Below are 24,759 nucleotides of genomic sequence, written 5' to 3' on the forward strand. Positions count from 1 at the left end.
CCTCTGCAAGAGGAGAGTGGGTACATAGGGTTTAAATCATCCCTGAGGGACTTACTTGGGGCCTACAGAAAATTTTCCCTAATGTGAAGATTAACATTCAAATATATATCAGAGGATAAATCTCATTTTGGAACAAATTCATGACATCTCCTCAGAAGGCTAATATTTTCCTTTGCCAAGGATAACTCGAGATGTGGCTCCTCATCTCAGCTGTTTCTTGTTCAAACTGCCAACAGAGTCATTAAACTTAGAATAATTTTTTAACAGTAAATTACTTTTTAAAATACTGATCATACAATTCAGGGAAATTATACAGTAAAGAAGTAAAGAGAGCTTGACATGAGAAATATAGTAGACACCTATGCTATGAGAAACATAAATGTATTTTTAAATAAGATAGAATTTTTAGTGTAAAATAACAAAACAAAAGCTCCTGAATGCTGGATTTAATATATTTCTTAGATACAGGTCCATTCAAGAAACTGGAAGCACAAAACATATACTATATGTGCATCATAAAACCTCTTGTTTGTTGGAGTTGAGGACTAATTTTGTTTGTTATGATATAAATTGATAATGAAATAATGTGTTTACACGTGTGCATTGGAAATCACTCAAGGTCTTTTCAGATATGTAACTCATCTTGCTTTTCCCCGCTGAGGTTTGTTTCCATTTTCCTCTGGAAGGACTGCACTATCATGGAGATTAGCTGCATGCTGTCCTGATCTTGCTTTCACTTCCTCCTGTGTGGAAGCAGACTGATGGACATGATGGATATGAACCCAGGAATTTTTTTTTTTTAGGATTTCATTCTGTATGTAAGTAAAGTTGCATTTGTCCCAAGAAGACAAACTTTATATGTGCTCTACCTTCTTCCTACATTCAGAATCCATTCTTTTCACACAGATGTATTGTTCATATTTCCCATTAAATTATTCTTATTTAAAATCTAATTTATAATTTATTTATCTTCTGCTTCACACAAATTCCACACGATTTCAGTAGTTCCAGTTATGATTCTTCCTTCCATTGTGTAGAAGTTTTGGACATTTGTGTTCATCTGTTTCATCACCTGCTGGGGCATGAGCTATCACTCTATTTGTTTTTAACAAGTTCAGCTCCAGTGAGACTTTGTTTTGCCTAAAGTACTTTGCTCATTGAGTACATTGCTACCAAGGGGCTTGATTAAATTAAACTTTGAAGTTTAATTTCCTTGTCTGTAAAATGAAAGAAAAAATATCTAATTCAAACATATTTAGTATAAGAATATAATGTGAACATGCCTGGCATAAACAATAATAACATATATGTGTAATGTAATAATAGAATATATGTATATGTAAAGCAAGTATATATATATATATATATATATATATATATATATATATATATATATATATTTTATATGTACACACACACACACACACACACACATGCTCACATTAAAGATGTTTGTTAATGGAAGAGTCCATATAATGGGATGCATGATGCAAAAGAGAGGGTTTGATCCTTGATGGCCTAAACTTGGAATGAATAACAATCAATTGAAAGAAAATAAGGAAAATGCATATCACTTTTTGTGAATCTTCTATATACTTAATGCTTTCATATTAATTTCATCAAATTGTAAAACATCCTATAAAGAATTACTTTTTTCCCAAGGATGTAAACTTGGGTTTTGATGAAATTAGGCTTAAAATTCAGACCTGGCTGAGTCCCAAGGTTCTGTGTGTGAGATGAAATGAAAAATTAGAGAAAGAAGAAAAGAGAGTTAAGAGAGTTTAGATAGGACTTTTAGAGTGCAGAGTAAGGACATCAAAACTTGAGACTCTGGGAAAGAGAACAATTCGATAAGAGCCACTATGGTGCATTTAAAGGGATTTTAGAAAGAAATCGCTAAGTAGCTTCAAAAGCACAACTGAGATATGAATTCATAATGTGTGCAGTCAAGTGCAGTTATGAGTCTTAATCCAGTTTCCTCAGTTCTATCAGAACATCAATATTGAGTAAAAGCTGGAATTCTAAAATTCATTGTAGTCTAGCCTGTTAAAAAATTTATGCTGAAAACAGTAATCTATGAATTCCCAAATAACAGTCTTTTAAAAACCTAAATATATTGAGAATATGACCAGTGTGAAATCTAGTCAGGGATACCTTTGCATAAGTGAGAGCAAACAAGTCTTTAAACTGAACACTTGCTTTATTTCCCATCACAGAGTAAATGCATGTCAGGCACCTTCTGATCACCTGACGGCAAGAGAGGTGGGTAGCCTATTAGCCATTGGGAACATCTAGATTTATAAGAGAGAAGAAACTACAAATGCAAAGCAGGTTGTACTACCATTTAAAATCAATTACATAATAATAATATCTATTAATGCAATGAAACAATCTACTTGAAAACAAAAACACTAGGTAGAATGTACTAAGTGAACAATGCCAAGAAAAAGAGAATGTTCACTGACCAAAACACAAGATTAATTAACTTCTGGAACAAGAGGTTTTCAATGTGAGTCAGTTATTGCTTTATATCAGGGATACTGTGAATACTTTAATATCAACTCTGCCATATTTTCATTCCAACCCTTGACCATTTGGAAAATATCAGGATCTTTCAATCAGACACCAGAGGGCCACAGAATATTTGCACACACACACATACTGGAGCCCACTGTCCACAGGGGCAAAGAAAACTGTAGAGATGGTTCATGAGAACAGGATGTCCCAGGAATGCTACAGATGTGAGTAATAGAAAGGTTCCCAATCAAGAGTGTTCCTAAAAAGTCAGCTAGTGAAAGTATACAGAAAACTAATTTTCCTATTTTTTAAAATTTTCCTGAAGAATCTCTATGATTAAGATCTTATTACTATTGACCCAAAACCATATGAATGAATATTGTAGAGAAAGAAAAAAGGTATTTTTTAAAAATTGAACCTAAGGTAAATGACTGTTGGTTCTTCAGTTCCACCACCAGCTGACAGAGGAAGACATATTTTCCTTCTCTATTTACACATTGGTGCAATCATTTTGTTAGGGTTTAAATTGATGGGGATGGAAAGGGTGATATACTTGAGACAAAACAAGAAAAAATTACTTATATCATTTTGCTTAAAATACACACTCATATTTGTTGTATGCTTTATCTTAAATCTCAAAGTGCCTTTCTGTGTATGTATATGTTTGTGTGTGTGTGTGTGTGTGTGTGTGTGTGTGTGTGCAGTACTGAGAATTGAACCCAGGGCTTCACACATGCAAGGCAAGCCCTGTACCAACTAAGCCACATCCCCAGCCTGTCAAAAATGTTTCTTGATCTAAGGCTAGGTTCCAGTTTACATTCAATTTTCCATATATTTTAAACTTACAAGGTATGTTTTTAAGTGAATTATATATTCATCAATATTGACACTTGTTATTTGAAATTGTCTGGGTTTTCCTCAAGAATTCTGTTAGCAAATAGTGGTTCATACTTAGTTGTGGATTGAAATACCAAATCTTTTGACCTTTGTTCATCTATGTTTCATATTAATTTTATAGAAGACATTGCCAGAAACTGAAAAATGAGTAAACATTTGAAAGATTTTATAGATTGTAGAAATACATAGTTTTAACATCCAGTAATAGCTGAAAATAATAAAGAAGCACATTTCATCTCACCCCAGTTATAATGGCAATTTTCGAGAATATAAGTAATAATAAGTGTTGGCAAGGATGTGGGGAAAAGTACTCTCATATATTGTTGGTGGGACTGTAAGTTTGTGTAACCACTCTGGAAAGCAGTGTGGAGATTTCTCAAAAACCTAGAAATGGAACCACCATATGATTCAGCTATCTCACTCCTCAGTATATATAAAAAAGATCTAAAATCATCATATGTTAGGGATACAGCCACATCAATGTTCATAGCAGTACAATTCATGATAGCCAAGCTATGGAACCAACCAAGGTATTCTTCAACAGATGAATGAATAAAAATTGTGTTATGAGTGCACATTGGAGTATTACTCAACCATAGTAAAGAATGAAATTATGGAATTTCCTGGTAAATTGATGGAAGTAGAGACTATCATGCTAAGTGAAATAAGCCAGGCTCAGAAAGCTAAAGATCAAATGTTTTCTCTAATTTATGAAAGCTAGTTCAAAATAAGGAGAAAAAGAGAGAAAGAAAAAGAGTCAAAGGGAAGAGGGGAGGAATTCCAACAAAATAGAACAAAGATCAGCAGAGGGACGGAGGTGGAGAAAGAAGGGATGGAATAAAGGAAGAACAGCAGAATGAATCTGACCTAATTTTCCTACGAATGTATATGAACGGTGAATTTCACCATCATTCACAAGACACTAACTATAAAAATGTCTAAAAGTAAATAGCACAAAGATCAGTATAATAAAGAGAAGGGAACAGGGAGAGGGAGGAGGAGATGAAAAGGGCAAGTACTGGGAATGAATTACAGAAAATTATATTCCATGCTTTTATAATTATGTCAAAATGTACCCTAATGTTAAGTATAACTAAAAGAACCAATAACAAAAGAAGTGTAGGTGTTAGCTAGATAACTTTATCAAACCTTGAAAGCAATTCACAAGAGGCTCTGTTCATAAATTATGAATAAATAATTAACTTCTCAAAAAAGATGTCATAAAATAATTTAAGAATTATGATTTTAGACATACTCTCCTTTCTCCCCACAACTCTTTCTTCTCCTTTACATAGCTAACACTAAAATATGAATGTCACTTGGTTTATGAATACATTATTTTCTGTATTTTTCTAAAAGCAAAATGGCTTCTTCTTTTTACTCACTTTATTAAGTTATGACCCAACTCACTGTATTGTGACTCCCTGTGAGATTCTAAAATGAACATTACATTGATAGGGGATTAGGAAGAATTCAACAGATAAGCAAATCCATCAGAGGCAAAATGTATTTCAATTAAAAATAGATTTTTTTAAAAATAAAAAGGTATGGTCCATTGGTGGTTGGTAAATGTGCAACTTGAAAGATATCTGCCTTTTCAGCTCCTCAGAAATAATAGTTCATAGAAAATTTGAATGCACTTGAGAAAATCTTTGATTCATCAGAGTGTGTTTATAAAACTAAAGCAATGCAAATATTATTAAAATATAATATTTTAATAGCAAAATGAGATCCCACAGTTTTCCTTTATTAGGTTTAGATATTTTTTTAGACATAGCTATCATAACTTAGAATAGTGTCAATATCTAGTTATCTGGCATACTTTAAGAAGATAAGACTACTTCCAGATTTATGAGGTAAATAAACCAACATGAAACTATTTTTGTATGTGTTTCACAGCCTAACACTCATGTTTTCATTTTTTAACCACACATTTATAAATAAGGCCTTTGATAGGTTTTTAAATTATTACACTTAAAATTATCTATAGTCATTAAAATGTACTTGTGGAACTGTTGATCCTTGGAGCATCTTTCTCACTGCACAGCATTCATAGATTGATATCTATCTGATCTACAATGTCTACTAAAAACATTCTGGTAAAATATTACAAGTCATGAAGACAGAATATATAAAAATCATTTCACAAATCCCATAGGCTAATGATCAATCAGAACTCTGCAAAAGGGTGAATAGTCACCTAGAGAGAATGATAGTGATCATTTCATATCAGTACTATTATTATAGGAACAAAGATATAAATACCCAGAGGATGTAAGAGAAGAAAATATTTCCCACATCTGTAAATTCCCATCTTCTACCCCCCGCATCTTCATGATTATCTAGTATTTTATCACTTATAGAGCACGTGAAGCTTGCATGGGCTACATCTGTCAAAAGGCAGTCTTCACTGAGAACAGGAACTGAAGCATCACTCTTTGAAAATTAGGGTTTATCTGAGAAAATAATTCTAGCTGCTGAAACTTCTAGAAAAACTTTTAACCTATGTCCATCAATGGCTAAAAATTAGAGGATAGATAAAGAGTTGGATATACTGAATAACAGTATCATGGGAAAATATCCAAGGCCAAATTCACTCCTTGACTTACCTCAGATAGATGCCATGTTGCTCTGGTCAATGACTACACACAGTAATTTTTAAATTTTCTTTTCATTGCTAGGGATTGGATTCAAAGGTACTTTACCACTGAGCTACATCATCAGCCTTTTTTGTTTCCTTAATTTTAAAATTTGAAATAGGGTCTTGCTAAGTTACTGATATTGGCTTCAAGTTTGTGGTACTCTAGCCTCCGTCTTCAGGGTAATTAGAATTGCAAATTTGTTCTACCATGGTTGGTTATAGTAGATAATTGTTAAAATGAATGTACCCATCAGATAAACTAGAAGAACTAACTAAATGTTGGCATTTTTGAGAATCACTAAAATCTTTCCAGAAGCGAAAATAATGCACTTTTCTAGTTTGAAGGACATGGACTAAAAAATCAGAATTTTTATTAATTTTATTACATTTATTATAAAGATGGCACGAAGATCATTCTAGAGAGTGGATAATATCCATGCTCACTTGTTAACTATTTTGCCATGTTTTACAATTGGAAAAAAGGCCATTGTTTGTCATTTCACTCTCTGGAAATTAAAAATGCCAGTGATTTTTTTAGAAGTCAATATTATATTGACTTAATCTGATAATTGTAAAAAATGCTGAAATGACCTGAATCTGTCTACAGTTTTTCAATGCTCTATATTAACTGCTCATTGACAATAAAATTATATCTGTTTTGTGGCTCCAAAGATAAATTTTGATGTATTCACCAGCATAATTTTTGTCCTATTATATTTTCCCAAGAGCCATTAGAACTTTAATTCACTTTCTGCAGCAAAATGTGCATACTTTTGTTACATACAGAAAAAAAATGGTTTCTAAACTTGATTATGGATACACAAAGTGTATTTTATTTACTGAGATAAAATTTTCTCTTGGCTTTATTTTTATAAAACTAGCATTCATTAAAGAGTGTTCTGAAATTTGGGATTTCAACATAAATAATAAGATAAATAAATTTCAGCAACATAAGTTAACTTCTTATTGTGTAGGCTTTTTGAACTATTATCAAAATGCATTCATTTAACATAAAACTGACCTGTTTTCGTGTGTCTAAAACTACCTTGATTTTAGAAGAAGACTAAAAGTAATAAATTGATTTCTTTTCAATATCAAACAGGCTATATAGAAGTCAGATAAAGCAGGTTTCAAAAATTATGTTTAAAATTGGGAATCAAAGTTGGTTCATGGCAATGCTAGAACAAGTTGACTAATCTTGCAAAATGCTTCTTAAGATGATGGATAGATCAGAACCAACAGATACTACAGATTAGCCGCACTACAATAATATTCTCAAAAAAGCAATGTACATGTGCAAATGCATGCACACAATTACTTCATAAAAGAGTTTTAGAGGTATAATAAGAAAAAACCTTACTGAGAAATCTTCGAAGATTTTCTTGAGTTCTTTGTGACCACACCTTTCAGCAATCTGTGCTGGGTCTGAACCATCCATATTTTTCATCTTACATGCCCAGATTGCTCCTGAACATTGAAGCAGATGAATAGCCAGGTTCTTTAAACCAAATTTTGCTGCACAGTGGAGAATAGTTGGTAGTTGTTTGACATGAGTATCTGAAACCATAGTAAATAATAGGATTTAATATGTTTTTATTATATCTCCCATTCCATAAAAAAGTAAAACACAAACCTTTCCCTAAAAGTATTGCCTGCAAAGCAAGCAAATGTTAAGTATCTAAGAATGTATCAGCGGTTTTAGCAGTGTAGCATCCTTCTCCTTTTTCTGTTCCTCATCTTAACGTAAATACAAACTACTATTCCCATCAGCATAATGTGGCAATCTTATTCATAGGATAAATTTAATTTAGAAAGCCACATCAACCTCCTAAATGTAAAACAAAACAAAACAAAAACATTACGGTTTAATAACTCCTTCTGAATGTACTATGAAATAAGGCAAACATTAAATAACAAAATTCTATAAATTCATCTAAAAACTCATTTTGTGTTTTCTACTGCCATGTCTAGTTTGTTTCCTTCTGAATTTGAAATGAACATGAAATTCCTAGAGGTGTTATATAAGACTTCTACAAACTTTTCTTTAAAAAATTAAATGCAACAGGAAATACAGGTGAACACTTTTGTAAGTAACCTCAGTATATAATTTTCCATCAGGATTTTGACTTTCATATTCACGTTTAGACTGAATTTCACAATTACTTGTAACTGTCAAGACATGTATTAATTGTGTATAACTATAAAAGAATGAATATAAACAGCCATCTTATGGAATGTTCATGTATGAATATGCTACAATGAATCTTATTTATATATACAATTATAATGTACAATTGAAAAAAAATAATAATGATAGGAAGATCAGTAGAGTAGAGCAAATGGATCAGGGGAGAGACAAGAGAGAAGGGAATGGAAAATGAAGGTACTAGGGAATGAGATTGATCAAATTATGTTATGTGCATGTATGAATATGGCATAATAAATTAAACTATTATGTATTATTATAATGAACCAATAAACATACCAAAATTTAAAACTAAAATTAAAAACATAAACTGATGAATGACTTTTCTACACTTTTAGTAGATGATGTAGGTAAAACTATAGTTATATTTTAACCATTAATTACTTGCTCTTCCTTATATGTTGCGCAATGGGTCAAAATGAGTGAAAATTATATTACATGGGGTACATACCCACATTTCAAGTTGAAAATAATGTATTTTCTTGAAAATAAATAATTATTAATTAATAATGAGTTATTATTTACTTAACAATTATTTGCACCACAATGCATTATAGACATAAAGTTTTCTGCTATAGTTACACCAGGTCAGAGTTAATAAAGAAAAGCTATAACATAATGTCAGATTTTTACATGCTTGATTACCTAACTCTTTGCTATATTATATAATATATTAAACAATAAAAAACTTCCTTAATTATATGTTTTTATAGACCCCAAACAGTAACAAGCATTAATGAGTAGTCCAGGTGTTTCTTAAAAAAACGCTTACTGGGGAGTCTGCCCCTATGTCCTGGGCATTCACTCATCATCAAACAATGGATGCTGCTCAGGTAATACTCTATGTGTGACTCTGGAGTAATACATTCTTTTCCTTGATATTCATTAGACTTTAACTCTGGATCACATGATCATTAATATTTTTGCTTAAAGACATTAATGTCCCTATTGGCTTTTGAAATATTTATAAAATATAATTTACATTTAAAAGTGTACTAATGAATGATGAGTTAGATGAGGTCTGATAACTGTATGCAGCCATGTTACCTATACTCAAAATAAGTTAAATAAAGCATTTTATCATCACTGAAAGTGCACTTATGCTCCATTCTAGTCAATTCCTCACTTCGAGTCAACTGCTTTGTAAATTTTATGAACATAGATAGTTTTATTTTCTTTTTAATATTTTTTTTAGGAGTAGATGGACACAACACAATGTTTTTATTTTTTATGTGGTGCTGAGAATCAAACCCGGGTCCCGCCGGTGCTAGGTGAACGTTCTACCACTGAGCCACAATCCCAGCCCAAGATAGTTTTATTTTGTCTTGAGTTTCATGTAGATAGGATTATACAGTACATGCTCTTGTGTTCTATTGTCTTGTGGCCTATTTCTAGTGAGAAGTGTCATTTTTATGATTGCTGTCCTGCATGGAATGTGTTTTCTCCAACATCCACTCAAGTTACTACACCTAGATACTTCTGTAATTTCCTTTTTTGTCTTTGATTTTGGCATGGCTAGGTGTAAATTTTTGTATTTACTCTACTTGGGGTTTGCAAGGTTTATTAAATCTGTGAGTTGATACCCTTCATTAATTTTGAATAATTTTCAGCCACTATTTCCTCAAATATTTCTTTTTACTTCTTGCTCACCTTAGTCAGGAAATTCAGTTACATATATTCTAGATAAATTTAATATTATCATATATAGCTTGAATCAGAGTTGAGCTCAATTAATATAAAGACAAGTTAAGCTTAGTCTATCATATGACTTTAGTTTCAGAGTATTTTTCCTTTTTCAGTTCAATTTTTTTTTACTTCTCTTCAAATTCACTGATTACCTTAGTCTTCTGTTATTTCTGTTATTAAGCCCATCTAATTTAATTTTTTTGATACTGCAATTTCTAATATTTCTTATTATAATTTTAATTTCACTGATGAAATTATTCTTTTCATACTGGTTGCTTAACTTTTGCAACAGATTGTACAGAATATTCATCATAGTTTTTTTAACATTCTCATCTGATGATTTCAACATCCGGAGGGAGCATTTCTGATTCTGCTTCTATTGACTATTTCTTTTCTTGACTGTAAATCTCCTTTTTTTCCTTCTTCATGTATCTTGTAATTTCTTATCATATGTTTTGCTTTGTGTTAAAGGATTAAAATAACATTTATCCTCACAAAAAGGCACACCATTTATTCAGTCAAGTTAATCTATAGCTGAGCTTTTGTGACTTTACTTTTTTGCTCTCTTTTGTGACTTGACTTAGATTCACTTGACCATTGACTTCAGATATTTTGAGGGCAGGATCATACTTCCTACTCAGTACAGATTGGGATCTGATTCCTGGTAAAATCTGTATTGCTTTACATTCTAGCTGCCAGATTTTCTTTGGATCTGTCTTTAAATTCATTCCCCTCAAAGTATCTCTCAGGTTCTGCAGGGTGTCTGCGATACACTGAACTATGGCAGACTCCTCACATTCCAATAGCACAAAGGTATTTCTTGCAGCTTTCATTCCTCTCTGTGCTTAGAACCCAGCTGCTGGGCTTTCCATAACATGAAAGCTTTGGGGAGAATTGTTAGTAATGCTGTCCCACTCCTACTCTTCAGCAGCCATTGGCTGGCCTTCAGGAAAGCCAGTGTTTAAGGATCTCTCTCAAACTTTCCTGATTTACCTCCAGCCATTGAGTTAATGACTTTTCACTCACAACATTTTAAATAAGGGATTAAATAAGAGACCTGTTAAGTAGTTCAGTCCTGCTCTGTAGCTGGGGCTCTTTGGGATTTTTGTTCATCACACATAGTCTAAATGTATATGTTAAAAGTTGATCAAATGTTGAGCTGATTTCTCTTTGCTTCTTATCTGTAGTGTGTTTTCTTTGTCTTGTTCCATCAGGGATGAAAGCACTCAGGAATTTTTTTTTTTTTTTTTAGTTTTGTGTGGGCCTTGTCACTTCCTGGAATTAGTTTATTCATGCTTCTTTTGTCACCAAATTTCTCTTGGATTAAAAAAAGAAACTGTAATTTTGAAGATCATCTTATGTGTTCCTGTTATAGTAGGAAAAATAGTCACTTGTGATGTTGTACATCCTAATCAGGAATAGAAGGCCTAGTGGTCTTAGCTCATATACTATTTCCTTATTTTCTTAAACTCTGTACAGTTTATAATCTAACTTGTTAGATTAAAACAATATACTTCTTTAAAAGATACAAGAATCTTTTAGAATATAACTAATATTCAATCTATATTTCATGGGACTTTTCATATCATTAAATGTATATCTGTGTTTTACTAAAAATTTAAAGATTGCATTTGTTTTTATGATCAAGGTATAAACAGGAAAACCATAATTCATACTAAGGTGTGGCAAATTTGCTTTTTATTTTTTTGGACAAAATAAAATTTTATTTTATGTTTTTTAGCCAATATTTGTCAAATGGTGATTTTAGAAAAACAGAATAAAATGTCTATGGGGAATTTATCAAGGAAAGTTTGATTTTATCACTCAAAATAATAAATAGAGGAGCTGGCAGATAGTAAAGAAATTCATTCATATACTTCTTGTTGGATAGCTGTCTCTAAATCATTCAGGGTAATAATCCCTTAAAAATATGTTCAAAAACTAGATAAAGTAGCCAAACCAAAGCTTTCAAAAAATTCAAGTATTGCAATAGAGTGATAAAATGGGAATATATGCAAGTGTAGAATACAAGAAATAAAAAGTTAATAGTAAGATGAATATGAGAGCTGAAAGTTCATGACTGCAAAATCCGTTTCTTCTAACAAATTACTATCTGGCATGTTAAATATTTATGCACTCAGAGTAGGATGATCAGGTGGTCACTTTGGACAAAACCATGAAGTATAAAATAAAGAGACTGAAAATCAGGACATCTGAATTTTAATCCCAGCTTAGGAACTAAGTCTGGCCCCAAAGAAAGTTCCTTCATCTTCTTGTCCCTCAGTTTCTTCACTTACAAAAGAAGAGGATTGGAGTCCGAATTGTAGGACTTCTGGTGTTCTTCTGGGCTACATGCCACATCACAGATGTTTTATGCTAACAGACTCTCCAAGGGAAGTTTCCCTGGGTGTTATTCAAAAACCAATTAAAGGAGTAGGGTCAGCATATGCAAAGGTTGAACAAAGGTAATGATTTTCATTCCTTTCACAGTGTGATTTTGAGATATGATAAGATGTTAGTATTTCTATGGATTCATAACAGAAAAGCATGGCTGGGTTTATGACTGTTTTGCTCTGTGACAGAAAGACCAATATGCAACATGTGAGGTGTCACTCTTCTCATTCAGTCAAAACACTAAAGACATACAATACTATTTGGAACTTCAAGCAACAAAAATAAACACCCAAGGTCATTATATTCCCCAAACCTTGGTAATATAATCAAAATGCACAAGGGAAGTAACTGTTCATAAAAACCCTGGATTGCAGTTTTGTTCTCCCTTATATTATATAAACTGTGGAGTAAAAGTGCACAAGAACATATATGCTTTACTACTCATCTTAATTTTCTAATTACCTAATTAATTTTTTACAGTTGAAGTCTTGTTACTAGAATATTCTTTTAAATGTTTAAGAGAAGAGTTAAGTTATATGCCCTTGTCTCTGTCTTATTCAAGAACATTCTACAAGATATTCTTTCTTTCAACTTTTTTAGTTGAGAAAGTAAAATATATATTCTGCATTATATTCGTTACATTATTAAATACATAATTATACTAATAGCTTCTTAATAAACAAACTCAAAAAACACCTCTTATTACTTTAAATCCTAAAATTCTAGAACAGTAATTATTTCTTATGAAAGGCAATAGTGTGGTGCTTAAACATTCTGGCTTTAAAATCAGATTGTATTAAATCTCAACTGTAGCATTTACTAATGGTGTAATTTGAATAAGCTACTTGGACTTCCCGTGCCTCAATTTTCTCAACCATGACTTGAGGGTAATATTATCTATTCAATTAGATATTAACCCAGTTCCAATGTATTCTTCCATTACTTACTTGTTCTGTTCCTGCACATTATCTGAAGATTCTGTTTTTGAAAATTCATTTACTCATTAAAATTTATTTGTAACCCCCAACATCAATACTTAAGGTTCTTTCTTGATCAATTGCAGCTACATGCAGAGCAATGAAAAATTTTAAGTCCCCCAAAGCACAGGTTCTCAGTAGAGAATGAACAAAGCTTTCTTATTTTAGCTCATATAATGTAAAGGAGTGTCCATTTTGTGGTCTAGTTAGTGCTCCATATTTTTACAGTTTCTGTGGGTTTTGTTGGTGATTTAGATGTTTATAATGGTCCTCCAATACAGTGCTGAAGGGCGGTCTAAAGTCCCCAAGTATAAGAAAGATATGATAACCTTCTTTCAGGCATAAATAATAGTACTATTGATAAATTCATTTTCAATCAATAGTATGCATTAAATAAGGTGCCATAAACGGAAACACACATAGAACAAGGTTCTGTATTGACTGATTGATGAAAATATTGTGACCAGAAGCTTGCAGAAACCAAACCCTATATCTTTCCAAGGAACAATGGTTCAATATTCATTTATTTAATAGATTTATAGAAAGAAACTACTGTGAAACATGAGAATAACCTGCATTTTAAAACAATCTGGAGGCGCCCCTTCTGTCCTTGATAGGGAGTTTAGAACTGGTTTCTCACGAATTGGTGTGACTATACTATGTATCCAAACAGAGATATGAAAAATTGTGCTCTATATATGTAATAAGAATTATAATGCATTCTGCTGTCATATATAAATAAAAAAGTGTTAAATAACAACCAAAAATGATAATAAAAAATGTAAACTGATGGAAGAAAAAAAAGAGAATTGGTTTCTCACTGCAGCATGGCCAGTCATTTTTAGAAGTACAGTGCTTTTTTTTTTTTTTTTTTTTTTTCCTTTCTGCTACATGCAGCCAAGGAGGCTCTGAGAGCAGCTACAGCTCCTTAGAGTGGGACCAGAAAGGGTACAGGTCTAGAAGAAGAAGCTGTGAGCGCTCAAGTTCATGATTTCCATGGACTTCTCTCTGGATGCCTCTGTGATCAGGGTGTACTCAATTAAAATCTAAACTATACATAGTTAGAACCCATTTCTCCAACTTACTGCAAGTAGAAAGAACAGTCATAGAGCCTTGACACTCTTGCTTCTTTCACCTGTTAAACAACAGGAAAAGGTCTCAGATGAAGGCAAATCCTTATTCTTTTGTTCTCAGTTTAACTTTCTTAAGGGACTGTGTGTATCTTTTTAATTCAGGCAAAAATCCTGTATTTTGTTGTAGCAGTATGTTTAAGATTTGAAAGTTTTGTAAAAGGGTAAAAACAGAGTTCTGAAAGACTGATATTGTGGCATGCAAGCACCTTAATGGTAAGTTCATACAAAGAGCCAGAGCTGAATGGAGCATGTGAATTCAAATCCAGAAGGGGCTTATTGCTCATTGAACACTCCAGTGGTTGGAATTCATCCTAAAATTAGTGGCAGTCATAACAGGAGAAGGAGAAAAAGGAAGGACAAAGAGGAGAAGAAAGGGAAAGGGGAAAAATGTGATAGCTAATAAATAGAGGTAGGAATTTTAGGCAGCCCGTGCTGGAAGGAGTGAGTATAAGAGCAGAACATGCACTGGAGGGCTGGTAGGAAGCGCTCTGATCCCAGAAGGGGAGTCTCTGGGAACACAGTGTGAAAAGCTTTACCATTTTCTTTTTGTATTTTTGTGGACCTAGGGATCAAACCCAGGGCCTCAGGTACACTAGGCAAGTGCTCTGCCACTGAGCTATATCCCCAGACCAAGAGCCCTTGTATCTAGGGCTGTCCACCAGGAATGGCCAAAGGGAAGTCAGGCAATGTGCAGAACAATCTTGCAGCAGGGCAAGAGGCCACAGCGAATGCCTGGCAATTCAGAGTCCTTGTCTGGAAGGAATTCTAGGAAACAAAGGGGCATGTAAAGTTCTTATTAGCAGTTCTTGGAATGTGGATCAACTAAAATTAAATCTCAGAGCCTTTGAATATATGTGTGTATTAGCTACTCTTCACTATCAAATCCAGAGAGTGGTGAGACAATAAGTGTTGGACTGCTTCCTATTTAACCAGTTCACCCTGTTTGTACCTTTAAACTCTTTCTTTCTTTCTTTCAGCAGGCATTGAACTCTTACTCTCTCTCTGTCTCTCTCTCTTTCTTTCTTTCGGCATTGAAATCAGAGGTACTTAATCTTTGAGCCATATCCCTAGCCATTTTTATATTTTAATTAGAGACAGGGTCTCACTGAGTTGCTTAGGACCTTGCTAAATTGCTGAGGCTAGCTTTAAACTCATGATCCTCCTGCCTCAGCTTCCCAAGCCTCTGGAATTTTACAAACTTTATTTATAAATATCTTATATTCTTTTCTTCTGTGTTCATTAAAAAAAATGTTCTTTTGAAAATTTCAACTTTGTCTCTACTGTCTCCTGAGAGCAAAGGAATCAAAAGCTTAGAAAGTGCCTGGAAAACAGGGAACAAAGTGTGCAAAACCAGATGGGCTGGGTTTGGATCAGATGGTGCTACACTACCATGGGCCATGCCCCACAGGGGCAGAGGCACTCATTGCCATTTACATGGCTCTCACATGAAAGTCCAATGAATGTGTGCCACCATGTACTAAATCAACCTTATAGGCAAGGACACTTAATTTCATTAGTGAGAAGTACTTAGCTTTTCTTTTAGAACTTCCTGTTTTCTGGAGTGCCTGATTAATTTTTTTAAACATATTAAGTAATTTTAATAATAAAAATGAAAATCTCTAGGAGAAAAATCTGGGCAGTCCTCAGATCAATAAAGGGACTTGGTAGAACTTTAGATGTCTTTGGGGAGCACTATCCTATATAATATAGGAACAAAATGAACAAGGAATATTACAATGATTTGGGAAACACCCAAGTGCTAGCCTGTCTAGCAGACTTCACACTTGCCAATATTTCTCTCATAGGTATATTTATTTATTAATATCTAGTAAACATACATATATCTTATGTATTTCTATCTTAAATATGTATTATATATGAATACATAATATATATGAATATATAATATATATTTCAAATATGTATATACATACCCTATATATTTTATAGAGATTTATTCTATGTAATATTTATCAGTCTATATATCTATGTGTGCACATTCTAGTGGTTCTGTTTCTCTGTAGAATCCTGACCATGACAGTGAAGAAAATGACTATGGTGGCCTTGACAAACCATAATCTATAGGAACAAGTTATAAAAAGAAGTTCTACAACTTTGTGTTCCTTTCCTTCTTAGAATAATGCTGTATTTGTCTTTAAACCTGCAGATGATTCGTAAGCATAGGGTAATGGCAGAATCCAGAGAGTAAATAAATCCTTTCAGCAGTGAAGGGAGGTGTTAGGGAGATGGATTGGTAATAAGGTTGAAGAGAGAAGTTTCTGAGCTTGTCAGGACTTTCAAAGGATAGACATTCAGGTTTAAGGGTCGTTATTGTACAACAACTGCAAAAGTAAGAGGAAGTTCCTTAAGTACTAACTTATGCAAGACATTAATAAAAAAGCCTATTTACATTGTGTGTGCTTGCTTATGTATGACTAATTGAAGCTAACCTGTGCATGCATTTCCTTATTAAAATGAATGGATGTTAGAGAGCCTATTTCCTATTAACAATTACTAATAGTATTTATATTTCTTTTCCTAACCCTTATGATGTAATTATAAAGGGTTAGGCTGTAGACCCTGAAAAACCTACAATTTCTGTGTTGGCTCAGGGAGGAAGAACATATGTGCCTTGGTTATTTGAGCACAGACAGTTCAGTGCAGCATATTCAGAAGGCACACATGCCAATTTCTCATTCTGCTAATGGCAGATGCCATGGATAAGGGGAAGAAAAGAAAATGAAATATAAAATTACAACAATCAAAATAGCTGCCTTATTCCAACAAAGAACTATTTCTGTCTATACCTATCAAAGACCTGGGTTTTCATTTAGTTTGTGGTCAACTTGGTTGCCATTAATAAAGTAGTAAATATGAATCAAGTACTAGAAACTTTGAGGCACTGGGAATAAACCTGGGAACAAAATAGGGCTTCTTCCTAAAGGGCAGTATTTGCCCATAAAGATGAAATTAGTGATGTGAAGGCAATCATGCATTATGAAATAAAAATCCCTATTTTTCTAGGATTACAGAAAATAATAAAAAGAATATTTGAAGTTATTTAAAACTTACCTTCATAAATTATTCATTAAAACAGTATTTCATATGATTAGCAGAAAGACTTGTTGTAACTTTTCTTCTAAATTTCAGATCATTTTCTCTGATTGCCCCCATCCCCTGTGCTCCCACGACGCCCTGGAGCCACCTCCTGGATTGCATAGGTCCACAGTGGCTCAGTGGCCACAGTGTGATCACTGGAGCTAGTCTTCCTGAATATCACTTACCCGCTGGGTAAGGCATGCAACTTCCCAAACGAAAACGGTACTGACCTCAGGATTGTTGTAAGGAACTAGATGAGTTTTAACTGAGAAGTGCTTCAGCTTGTATTTAATACAGAATAAGTAAATTCAAGTGTTAGCTACTATTAATATAGCAAACATTATATTAATAGCATTTAGCATTTAGTTTTGTGAATTATTTTTTCTCTTTCCTTGGCCTGTGTGTCCTCTGGGACTATAATTTGTAGATCCTACATTCCTCCACCTTCTCTCAGTATCTAAAAGAGTACCTATGAAGGAGCAAAGCACATTAAACTTTTTGTAACAATTCATGCAGTTATTTTCTTAAAATAATGGTACACAAAATAAACACTTTTTTTTTTTAAAGATAAACAGTCAATCTAAAACTACTTTATTCTGCATTCATGATTTTGATCCAGGATAGAGAGTCATGGAATAAAATAAATTCTGCTATTTCAACTTTAATATTACTTATGGCAATTTTACTTATGGACATAACAATGATGCCACCTATACTGTTGTGTTTACTTGGTGATTCACAGACCAATAGAATCAACATCATCTAAGAGTTTGTGAGTAATGTATATTTTTATGCCTCCTCAGACCTACTGTATTTGCAATCTGCAGATGGGGCCCAACAATATGAGTTTTAAATAAATCCTCCAAATGATCCTGATGCCTGTTAAGGTTTGAGTATCACAATAATAAATATAAGAAAAATAAGGCTTAGTTCTCATAATTAGACAAGAGTGAATAGCCAAGAAAATTGAGTTTAACATCATAAGGAGTAATATAAATCTGCAAAGTATAAATGGCATGTCAAGGGTAAACTTTTTCTATGCATAACTTCTGTAAGAATTTATTTTATCCATCATGGTTTACATATTTTTAAAATTTTGTTCATTTATTAATTTTTTGTGGTGCTGGGGATGGAACCCAGTGGTTTTTTTCTTTGCTTTTTTAAAATTTATTTTTCCTTTTTGCAATGGTTTACATGTTTCAACATATGTTCTCAATGTAATTGATGGAAAAGACTCTAACAGAAGTAAAAATGGCATGCTAAATAATATTTATGTTAGTTTGTTTCTTGGAAAATATACAATCTTAGAGCAACTTTAATAAATACAATATTGTTAGAAACAATAGTTCAAATGTCACACTTGACATTCTTTTTCTTGTTGGGGAGGATACAGGGGATTGAACCCAGGGGTGCTTAAACACAGAGCCACATCCCTAGCTCTTTTTAAATTTTTTATTTTTTATTTTGAGACAGGGTCTTGCTAAGTTACTTAGGTCCTACCTAAGTTGCTGAAGCTGGCTTCAAACTTGCAATCATCCTGCCTCAGCCTCCAGAGTCTCTGGGACTGAGATGCACAGAGATGTACCACCCGGCCTGGCCACACACTGAATTTTTACAGAACTTTTATTTGGATTTTCTAGATAATGGAAACAATGAATATAGTCAATTTGGGATGGGCACAAGAATAAAATCCTCACAAATTTTTAGACAGATGTTTCTAGTCAATCAGATACAGGTAAAGGTCATGCACATTTCTCATATTTTCATTTCTGTAAAAAAATTTCTGTATGATTGAGCTCTCCCTGTTCCTGCATACCTTTCCGGCCTCCAAGAAGTCAGGAACTGACTCTCAGTAAGAGTAATAGTATGAAAGTAGCTACAGACAATATGGCCAACTGCTTCAGTTTTCGAGTCTTGCTAATTCTTTATTATGTACCTATTGACCCAGCTGTTCCATCCACTTTGGATTCTCATCTACTCTCCTATCCCTTGTTGTTGACATAAGCCTGTTTATAATGTGTTCTATAAGCTTTACATCAGACATTTCCTAATATCTATGTATTTCAACGCAGTTTTCTTTATCTGATAGCTTATATTCCAAATTCAGAAAAAAATAAAATAATAGAAGGTTATTTGACAAATGAAATTAAAGTTCACTACATTAGACAATGAAAGCAAGGTCATTTAATCGAAACTTTATATAGTCCTCTTCTGTTTTTCTCTGGATAGGGCTTTTGTCTTGTATTAACATCTTGCATTGTCTGAATCAGTCTGCATGCCCATCTACTTCTAGATATTATGAGATTTTTATAGGTTTTGTTGGGGGTATAGTTAATCAAAACTATAATTATTTCATCTTTCTCTATTTTCTGTATGTATTGAAAACAAGTTTCAAGAGAAACCAAAAGAGCTACATGATATTCTTGGTGTAAAAATTGAGGGTAACTGGATTCAAGGGGGCACACTTTTGACATTTGAATGGCTCTGTAAGTCACAAGTTATTTTGTGACCTTTTCCCACTCCTACTCTCCTGAGTATGGTGTGACATGATAGATGACTTCCTTCTCTTAGAAACGTTATCTTTACTTGGCTTTGAAACACCTTTTTCCTATTTCAGCAGCTGTTCCCTCTCAGTATCTTTTATAGAAACTTCTCTTCCAGATCTCTAAATATTGCAGTGTCCAGGACCTAGACACTTCCTGTGATACACTCTCAACAGAAGGATCTTATCCAGGCCATAGTTCTGAATTTCACTTCCAACCTCCTTCCTGGGCTTTTGACTCATGTTTAACACTACCTTCAAATTTGCAAGTGCAAACTAGAATTTTATATCACATTCTCAAAACTATGTCATTACAAAAACTGCTCTTGCCTTGGAACCTACATTTTGGTCAACAGCGTTGATGTTTATTTGTTTATTTTTAGCTACATTTCTTCAGTTACTTATGCCAGATAGATTGCTTTACCAGCAATCAGGAAGTCCTGCCACCACCTTTACTTTCAAATACCTACAGGGGACTATCAAATGTATTAGGCATGTAACATTGTGTATTTCACTAAAAAAAAAAAAGGTAATATAAATTTCGCATGCAATTTTTACTTCTATTATAGTTTTTACCCTTGTTTCTATGGAGAAGATGTTTTTAAAATATGACAGGGAAGGGAAATTCACATGCCCAAGTTGTATCACCTCCTCTGCTATCACCCAGGTGATAGCCACTAACACTCCCTGACACTATAGCCTGGCCTCCTATCCAATGTCCCTGCTTCCATTTTCACACTCATATAATCTATTCTGCACAGAACAGCAAGAGTAATATTTTTAAAGTATAAAATAGATAATGAGTCACATTTAAAATCCTTGCATGACCTCTCATCACCTGCCAACTATCTATTCTTAGTTTTATAGTTTTCATAATTCATATAAGTATTTGCAATAACATTGCTTACTTGGTTGCTGCTGGATAGTTAACTCTGTTACCTTCACTGGAACAAAAGCTCCATGAAGACAGATTTTTCTGTATCAGCCACCTGTCTCTGGAGCACCTAGAAGAGTGCTTTGCAATTACTTTGTCCTTGTTATATAAATGAATGAATAAGATTGCTTAATAGAATCTTATTTTAGATCAAGGTTCTCTTAACTGGAATAAAATGTTATTTTTGCAGGCTCATCTATAATTACAAAGCCCTCGCTTATTACAGAATGCATGCTGGGATGGCAACGGACATGGGCTCAATCAGGGAATTACAAATGTTGTTAAAAGGCGAAGGACTGATGATTGGTAAATAGCTGTCCCTTCATATCTGGAGAAATAGGGTCTTTGAAGAACCATTGTAAAACTAAACAACAGTCGTGTAATTCTGAAGAAATCTTTCTCATTACTCAAGTGAAAAACCACTTTGAAAGATTCAGAGGGGCTGTTTTATTTTATTATTTGATCCAAATTGAACCACCAGTTCATGAAATTACCTTGAGAATATGTTAAAATTATCATTGGTAAGAGATGTGAAAATTCTGTTCTTGTGGGTTGTGTCTTCAAAAAATGAAGTGGAAAAAAATCTATAATTTTACAGTCAATTTACATGCCAAATCTCCAATTTATTCAATTGCTACAAGTTTGGATGCTGCGCTATGTGTAAATTTGTCCCTAATTTAGTATATTTACTTCACAGTAATGTGTTTGTTTCTAATTTGAAGTGAGTTTATATAATCATCTTTTCTCCTTCCTCCTTTTACTTCTAAGGCTGGAATAAGAAATGATCTTGCCTGTATTTTTCTTTTTATGTTGATTTCTTCATGACTTCTGATTTTTTCCTTCAGGTAATAAAAAGTGCAAACTATAAATGTTCATACAACTTCATGCTTTGCAATACTCATCTTGACAAAAAAATTTTCTTAATGCTGATTCTTTCTTTTCTGATCCTATTTTTCCTACTTATTCAGGAATAAGATTAGTTTATTCCTCATTTGTTAAAATTTATGTGTATAAAACTGTGATATAAGATACTTGGGTGCCCCTGATAGGAATCAGGGAAGAGAGAAACCACAAATAACTTTATTTATTTATTTATTTTTAATATTTCTTTTTTTTAGCTATAGGTGAACGCAATATCTTTATTTTACATTTACGTGGTGCTAAGGATCGAAACCCAGTGCCTCACATATGTGAGGCGAGTGCTCCACCTCTGAATCATATCCCCAGCCTACAAATAACTTTAAAATATGATTTTTAAATACGATTTTTTTGATATTAATAAGACCATACAATAAATAAGAATAAATCTAACAAGTTTTGAAGGTAATTGCATTGCTTTAGAAATTATTATGCATATGCATAAGAATTCATATGCAGTAATATATATTATTATAGCATTAATTGCAATGATAAAAGTTTAGAAACAATGTTAATATCTATTAGTAGAGCAGAAACAATGTGGTGTAATTAAACAATATAATGCTATAGAGTATATACACATAAATAGATCTACATGTGCGAATATAAAAATACTGGCAAAAATAAATTAAGGAAATGTTATGATACCATTTTCATAAGATTTACAAATTATGTGATGTTATATATTAATTGTAGGAACATCATATATGGTAAAAGGATGGAGAACTGTGAGAAAAAATCATCATTAATAAATGTAATTAGAGTAACAGTTACTTTTCACGTAAGTGAAAACACAGAGACAGAAATTCAGCTAAATCTGTAATATTTTCTTCCTTTTTTTTTTCTTTTTGTTACTGGGGATTAAACCCAGGGGTGCTTTACCACTGAGATACATTCCCATTTCTTTTTATTTTGAGACAGGGTTTCACTCGGTCTCTGAGGGTCTTGCTAAATTGCTGAGACTAGCTTGGAACTTGCAATCCTCCTGCCTCAGCCTCCTGACTTGCTGGGATTACAAGTGTGTGCCACTGTGTTCAGGTAATATTTCTTAAAAGAAAGGTCCCAAGAAAATATAGTAAAATGTTAAGACTCAACAAATATAAATGTTAGGTATAGGGTATTTTAAAATTTATTCTCTTTATTTTTAGCACTTTTAAATTATTTGATAATGTTAAAAAGACAACCCAATAAACATCTTAGTCTCCTCCACTAAGCAAATGTGAACCCAAAGGTATTTTAAATCCAAGACAAATTGTATCACCACAGTAACCACTAAGCATTTATTGAATACCAGTTATAGCTATACATTTTTATTAACTAGTAAATAACATCCTGAGTTAATTGTTTCAGATGTCACTGTTGATCATATGCTATCTTCTTTCAGACTAAAATATTACTAATCTTTGTAAATGAATATGTGCTTTGACATGATGTTTTAGAAATTGGCATGGGTTTAAATTGGCCAGTTCTGCTTTCTGGGGGAAGATAGTTAATCTGGGCAAAATAATTTACTTTCCCTTTTCCTAAATTAACTGCCATATATGGTAATTAAACCAGAAACCTTCTTAAAAATAAGCTAAATATATATTACAAATATTAAAAATATATATTAAAAATAAGCTAAACTATATATTTTCTCCTGTCTACGGTGGGAGATTCTCTGCATTACCCAGGCTTTGGAAAGGCTTCTAAGAGAAATGAAGAAAATTAATGGATCTGTTGTACCAAGATTTATGAGACCCTGCAGAAGGTTTGAAACAGAATAGGAGGAGCTACAGAGGGGCTAAAGCAATTGTGTTGGCTGAGTATTCTGTTCTGTCTCATATCAAGTCAAAGGCATTCTAACTTGTTGATGGTGGTTCAGACCATGTGTGCTAACATTAAAACCTACAACTAAAATAGAAATTACTTAAAATGGTCCTCTTATTTTAAGTGATACACTCTGATATTTTCTATTCTAATATCATATATATCAGTGACCAAAAAGGCCTACATAATCCCCTTTATTGATTTCACAATCCCCAAAGATTCGTAAATCAGCAAGTTGTTCATAAATTCTTTGTGATTCTTGTGCTCAAAAGTCCTGGGTTACATTAATATACCAAACTTACTTAGAAATCTTATATTACTCTATGCCTAGAGAACTTTTTTCCTACAGAAAATTCCTGTCAATGGAAAATATTATTTTTAAATCATTAATAAAACATCACCAAGTAAGAGAACATTAAAACACATTTTTATTACTTAAATATTTCATCTTTTCCTATCCCCAGGTTTACCTTACTCTGGTAAGACAGGAAAACACATGTCAAATGGCGATGTTTGCTATCTAGAAAAGAGTAAAAATGACTAAGACACAATGTCATGGGAAATATTTTACTTATAAATGGAGTAACAAGGGACTAAATCCAGAATATTTTAAAAGAACTTTGAAAAGAAGAGAGGATGGGGCAATAAGAAGATAAACATTTTTGATCGATAAAGCTCTTAGCTTCATACTTTCAAAGAACCATAGATAGATCTGTAGGTAATTCATTGCTCATCCTTAGAGAAGGCAAAATAGTCAAACTATACTTTATTGATTCCTTATGGCTAAAGTTCCCTCACAATATCCCAGCCTCCAATTTATTTTAGCTAAAATATAGAGAAATAAATGGTGAATATTTAATAAATAAATATTTCACCAAATAACTCAAGCCCTGCCACTGAGCAGATACCCGGGGCTATACCTGATACATTATTTGCTGAACTTACTTCTCTGAATATATCCAGTGGATTCCAATGATTTAGCATTTAACCAAATTCTCACAATTAT

At 33.0% G+C, this 24,759-nt stretch overlaps 1 protein-coding gene across 4 annotated transcripts in view; it reads right to left on the bottom strand.

Moving 5' to 3' along the window:
• Bank1 (B cell scaffold protein with ankyrin repeats 1) overlaps positions 1–24,759 on the bottom strand; it is a 290,834-nt gene that overhangs the window by 161,157 nt on the left and 104,918 nt on the right. For all 4 annotated transcript variants that reach the window (XM_071614504.1, XM_071614502.1, XM_071614505.1 and 1 more), the window contains one exon: positions 7,416–7,612. In XM_071614504.1, coding sequence (XP_071470605.1) covers positions 7,416–7,612 — 197 coding nt within the window. The remainder of the gene's footprint in view (positions 1–7,415; positions 7,613–24,759) is intronic.

This window comes from Marmota flaviventris, chromosome 7, assembly GCF_047511675.1.
Source record: "Marmota flaviventris isolate mMarFla1 chromosome 7, mMarFla1.hap1, whole genome shotgun sequence".
NCBI lineage: Eukaryota > Metazoa > Chordata > Mammalia > Rodentia > Sciuridae > Marmota > Marmota flaviventris.